The sequence below is a fragment of the Erigeron canadensis genome, chromosome 3 (genome assembly GCF_010389155.1).
Source record: "Erigeron canadensis isolate Cc75 chromosome 3, C_canadensis_v1, whole genome shotgun sequence".
In the NCBI taxonomy this organism is placed as follows: domain Eukaryota; kingdom Viridiplantae; phylum Streptophyta; class Magnoliopsida; order Asterales; family Asteraceae; genus Erigeron; species Erigeron canadensis.
The window spans coordinates 5,368,147-5,374,146 of NC_057763.1; the positions used below are offsets into that span (position 1 = coordinate 5,368,147).

The 6,000-nt window shown below is 37.1% G+C and overlaps 1 protein-coding gene across 1 annotated transcript; it reads left to right on the plus strand.

The window, feature by feature from the left end:
- The first annotated feature begins 4,390 nt into the window (after window positions 1-4,390).
- On the plus strand, window positions 4,391-5,747 carry LOC122591415 (ATP-dependent DNA helicase PIF1-like). The gene is made up of 2 exons (XM_043763685.1): window positions 4,391-4,483; window positions 4,908-5,747. Exons 1-2 carry the CDS (start codon window positions 4,391-4,393, stop codon window positions 5,745-5,747), a joined length of 933 nt encoding a protein of 310 aa, XP_043619620.1.
- The last annotated feature ends 253 nt before the right edge of the window (window positions 5,748-6,000 follow it).

A 6,000-nucleotide genomic window follows, 5' to 3' on the forward strand; every position in this document is an offset into this window, starting at 1 on the left:
CTATTTCTAAATTAGCTTTAATGTACACTTCGGTCATCTCTAGCTCTTCAGTGCATAACCCTACTTCATCCTTTCCCAAATCTGGGTCTCCTTCCATGGTTAGACTCAACTTCTTTCTACCATTTCCTATGGTGATTTTGCGTTCTGCAACTTCTATTACTGCTTTTGCTGTATTCAGAAAGGGTCTACCTAGGATTATTGGGACCTTCTTATCCTCAGGAATGTTCATTACCACAAACTCGGCTTGGAAATGCAAATCTCCTATGGTTACTACTATGTTGTCCGTTTTACCTAGAGGGCGCTGAAAGGTTTGATCTGCCAGTTTGATGGTCATCATGGTTGTGTCTAGGGCCTTCTTACTCAACTTGGTATAAATAGACCATGGCATCAAGTTGATACTTGCTCCTAAATCCGCTAGACAATCGCAAGCGATTTGGTTCCCCAATGTACATGGTATGATGAAACTTCCTGGATCCTCCAGCTTAGGAGTGATGTACCAGCGGCGCTGGATGAGTTTCCTGAAGACACAGCGGCGCTTGGTGTTTCACCAGTGGCTCTGGTTGCTTTTCTGGAGCTGCCAGCGGCGCTGGGACAATTACGTGTAACTGCTTCTTCTTCCTCGACTTTTTTCTCTCTACCTCTTTGCTTCACCGTCTCAGGCTGCTCCTCCTCTACTGTGTCTTCCTCGTTATCCTCTTCCTCAGCTTCCAGAGGATTCTTCGGCGATTTCGTAGCTTTTCCTGACCTAGTCGTAATTCCCTTTGCCGTTTCTACTTTTGGAGATAGCTTTTCATAAATCAGTTCCACCATTTTTGTCACCTTACCAAGCTCGCCTTTGACCTCCTCAATTTGCCTATGTGTTTCCTCTTTAGTTTCCTTCACTTCCCTACTCAAGGTTTCGAATTGCTTTTGGAAATTTTTCACATTTCCTTCTAATAAGGCTGATTTTAACCAATCTTTATCTAGATTCCTTTTGGCTATGTCATCCAAGGCCGCATAGCTGCTGTTTGCGGTTTTGTAGTCAAGCGATCCTCCGCTCATAATGTCTAAATACATTCTCGTGTCTCGCGTTCCTCCCCCATAGAACAACTGCACTAGCTCTTCCCTACTCCTTTCTCGACCGTAGCAAGCCCTTGACATTTTCTTAAGTCTTTTCCAAGCTTCTCCCATCGATTCTGAACTTAATTGAGAGTAGTTTTCCACTACCAACTCTCTCATTCTTCGCAACTCTCGTGGGTAAAACCTATTGCAAAAGGCCTCCTTCAATTCTTCCCAAGTCTTGATCGAGTCCGGGTCGAGCTCCTCTAACCATGCTAACGCCATTCCTTGCAACGAATACCTAAACATCCCTAATCTGACTGTTTCTTCAGTACCTGTTCCGTAGTTAAACAACTGCATTTCTTCCCTAAATCGCGAAAGATGATGATACGGATCTTGATTCACCTCACCATCAAACCCCAAGCTCTGCACCATGCTGATGTGAGTCGATTTCGCAAAAATCGGAATGTCCGCTTCAGGTACCTTGATAGGTGGATTGGGAGTTTCGGGAACTTTCCTATGTTTTACTAACATCGATTCTTCCATTTCACTGTTACTCATCCTAATTACTCTTAAGGTTTCTAATTTCGTGGAAAAGTCTTAAAACCTAACTTATAATTCTCTATTCTAATATTCCTAGCTTCTTCAAAGTTCCCCGGCAACGGCGACAAAAACTTTGATGTGCGTTTTTATTAAACTACCTAAGTTTTAAATTTATAATTCAAGGATTACCTATTCGATCTTAAAACGCAACTAAGAGCAGTGTACTCTGTCTAGTAGTAATATAGCCTAGGTAAGTCCAGGTTCGTTCTCAAGGAACTTAATTCTAAGAAAACTAAAATATTTAGAAATGAAATTACAAGTTGTGATTGGGGGTTTTCCTAATTAACTAATTGCACATAAATTTGAGAGAATTAATAAATGTAAGAACTGACATTCGTTTGGTTTTGATTGACACGCTTAAAAGCAATTATGATTGAAGTTGTTGAACGACTCTTTTCAAATTCAGATTCTCGTTAGATTCACTTGAATAATTTAGTTCAACTGCCTTTCGACTGGTTGAACACTTTAATGAACTCCTGCTAAGGTCATTCATTAAGCATTAAGTATTGAGCCTGTTACTATGACTGAAATCTTTAATGTAAGTCTAAATTCTTGTTAAAGTATAAAGACGCTGATTACCCACACCACTTGGCTCCGGTTTCCGTTCGCCAAATTGGTTTAGTTAATCTTAATTAAAATCATACCCGTTTGAACCAATTATTAATTCCCAACCAAGTGTCCAGTTATAGATCAATTGATTACACTGATTAAAGACCGATCAATGTTTCGCAAACAAATTAAAATGACCCTAGAGCCTCGGTACCAAGTCGACTCAATCAATTAAAATCAGTTTGTATATGAAAATTAATAACAAGCAGGATCAAATAAATATGGGTCGACGATTTAGCATAGAAACTGTTCAACAATCAACCATAATCAACAATCAAGTCATGTTTACATCACGTCCAAACGAATGTCTAGTAAATTAGCTACTCATAGACTGAGTAGCCATGAACAATCTGATAAAATAAAATAACATAGAAATCTGAAATCAACAGAGAGAAAGAAAGAATGAAGAACCGGGTGATTAAGAATCACTGGAATGGATTGCCAAGTGTTGATGATGTTAAATCTGTTATGGAATGCCTTGGGAAACCCTATTCTTTGATTTCTAGCCGTCACTTTCGACCTATGTGCTCTGCTTATGTTTTTAGGGTTTATAACGGGGTATTTATAGGCAAAATACGAAAAACCCTATTCTGGCCGACCTATCTCCAGCGGCGCTGGTTTTGGTGCCAGCGGCGCTGGTCTGCTTCCTGAAGGGACGAGCGGCGCTGGTTTTGGTGCCAGCGACGCTGGTGTATGCCTGAAGGATGAGCGGCGCTGGTTTTCATGCCAGCGGCGCTGGTCCGGTGCCTGAAGGACTCCAGCGGCGCTGGTTTAAATTCCAGCGTCGCTGAACACTTCATTTCGCCTACATTTCCATGGTTCAACTCTCAATCTTCGTACTCACAAGTCTTGAACTTCGTCCTTAACTCTCCTACACTCATTCCTACTCTCTCGATCAGTCATCTCTCAATTCGAACCTGTCAACAAACCTAAATCCATTAAGTACCTTAAAGCTTACATTAATGATTCATTCATGCCTCGAAATCAAAACAATTTAGTAATGAAAAAGTCACAAATAAATCGCTCATCAGTGGGCCAAGTGGGCGACTGACCGAAGCATCATAATCGGAGGGGGCATCAAGCGACGTATTTAGTTTCCATGCTATGTTATAGGATATTCATTTAGGCATAGAAAATATGTTATATTATGTTCGATTAGATACTAAAGCTATGGTATATTAATTATAGAAGGAAAAATTCTGAGAAAAACAAATCTAGCACAATGCTTTAATGGGGGAACTAGAAGTTGCAGTCGGCAGAAAGGTAGAAGACGGAGTTACAAACACAACTTCCTTTTACAACCCTCTATTTTTCAAAATTTTCAATTTAAACCTTCATTCTTTTAAAATTCATTTCTATCTTAATGTTGTACTTTATCTTATATTATGTAGTTCTACAGTTCTACTTATATATACTGACATAAAAAAGTTCTAATACTTTTTGAAATATTAAAATAATATTTCAATATTTTTGATTATAACATGCCGTATTTTAAGATTTCGACCCTTTTAATATATTGACTCTATATAAAACAGCATACATTAAAAGTTGAAGTAGATGTTTTTAAAATACTGTACCTTTATATAATTCATGTAATATAAGTATATTTGTTTTGAATGGTTAAAACTTATTGTGAACTTGTGAACTTGTCAATGCCCTATAAAAATTAAGTTTAAAGTAAGTGATGTTATGGCAAGTTTCAACGACATATGTAAGTAAACATTATTTTTATAGTTTGTGAAAGTTATATATTTTAACACATGAACATGTAGCTTCACTAGATTCAAAACACTTAATTAAATATATTGTGTTGTTTTGTTTTAAGTTTTTTTTTCCTTACGGGCATAATGTGAACTCTTTGTCCGGAGCATCCAAATCTTCAGGACCGGCACTGGCCTTTGGTATGGGTTTAACTCAAGTCAGACTCGCTAAAAATTGTCGATTTGAAGTTCGAATATGAGATTATATCAAGCTTTCAAAATTTGATTATTGGAGCTTGAATTCGGATTATTAACTAATGGTGTGTTTTTCTTGTCGAAGGTTGTTCGCTTCACACTTGACTTCAAGACATTCAAACTGCTGCCTAATGGAGAGCTATTACAACTCATATTCTGTAGTTCGTTTTCACTCCAAGTCATATATGGTGAGAAACTATGATCTTAAAATTTTTTGCCATAGTGATTCTGCTGTAACTTATGTTACATGGTTAGATGAGTTGCTTATATTTCATAAAGTGAGTTGTAATATTGTTTAAATCATTTCTATTTATAAATATTGTTACTTGAAGACTCTTAGTCCCTTCCCGTAAAACTTAATCATTGTCCCATCTGGTGATGTCAATTGTTGTCATATGTTTACATTTATTGCTCAGATACCACTATCTACATATATTCATTCCAATTATGTACGTGATTCCTATTCCTATTCCTATCCCTATATTTTTGAATATACCAGTTGTTATCTAAATTAGAGTATAGAGTATATCTCCTATTTTTTTTACACTATAATCATATTAACGAAATTAAATCTCCTAAAATATCTAAAATATATAACAAAATCTTCTAAAACTTTCCGTAAACCTGATATATCTCCTTAATTTTCTGCAAGATTGTTTTTGATTTTTACTTGACCTAAAAGATAACAACACATCTATATAGATCAAAGAGTTTGCTGAGTGGATTCTTAAAGTTGGAAATGGTGAACTTTGCGAACCTAATGATGGCGAGGCTGACATACCCATACCAAAAGACCTTCTTATTGAATCTGAGCAAGACCCGGTAAGCGACATTATCAACTATGTCTATCCAGATTACATTGCTCGACTGTATGAGAAGAACTACTTTGAAGACAGAGCAATACTTGCACCGACACTTGAAACTGTGAACCTCATTAATGATAGAATGTTGAATACTCTTCCTGGTAACGAGAGGGTTTACCTAAGTTCTGATACTATTTGCCAAGCTGATTTAAATCCAAATATTAGCCCAGAATTATATTCTCCAGACTTTCTAAACCGAATAAAGATTTCTGGTCTTCCGAATCATAATCTAACTCTGAGAGAAGGTGCTCTTGTCATGTTGCTTAGAAATGTTGATCAGCAACAAGGTCTTTGCAATGGTACTCGATTGCAGGTAAAACGTCTATGTGAACATGTTATTGAGGCAATTGTTATTTCTGGAAGTCACGTTGGTCATATCACATATATCCCCCGTATGAAATTGACAAGTTCTAATAAGAAACTGCCTTTCCAATTTCAGCGACGACAATTCCCACTTTCCGTTTGTTTTGCGATACCTATCAACAAAAGTCAGGGACAATCGTTGGGGAGGGTTGGCCTCTATCTACCCAAGCCGGTATTCACGCATGGACAACTTTACGTTGCATTGTCGAGGGTCAAAAGTAGACAAGGACTGAAGGTGCTTATTTGTGATCAACAAGGCCATCCAACAAACCATACGACAAATGTTGTATACAAAGAAGTTCTTCAGGGCCTCTGACAGCCTTATAACTACTACAAACATTATTTCCTTCTACATTTTCGGTATTTATTTCATTGGATTCTTTGCATTCTATTTATCATCATTCCACCTTATAGTTTATTTTTAATTATATTTGGTTGAAATAAAACTTATGTGTTCGATATATTCTACAATCTAATCTGAATATACGTAATAACACGAAAGTTAAAAGCTATATTTTGAAAGTACCCGTCCATCGGACGGGTCTAAAGTCTAGTTAGTTAATATACTC

Coding starts and splice junctions, on each gene's coding strand:
- LOC122591415 (XM_043763685.1), top strand. CDS start 4,391: ATGGTGAGAAACTATGATCTTAAAATTTTTTGCCATAGTGATTCTGCT. Junction 4,484..4,907: donor AGTTGCTTATATTTCATAAA/GTGAGTTGTAAT, acceptor ACATCTATATAG/ATCAAAGAGTTTGCTGAGTG.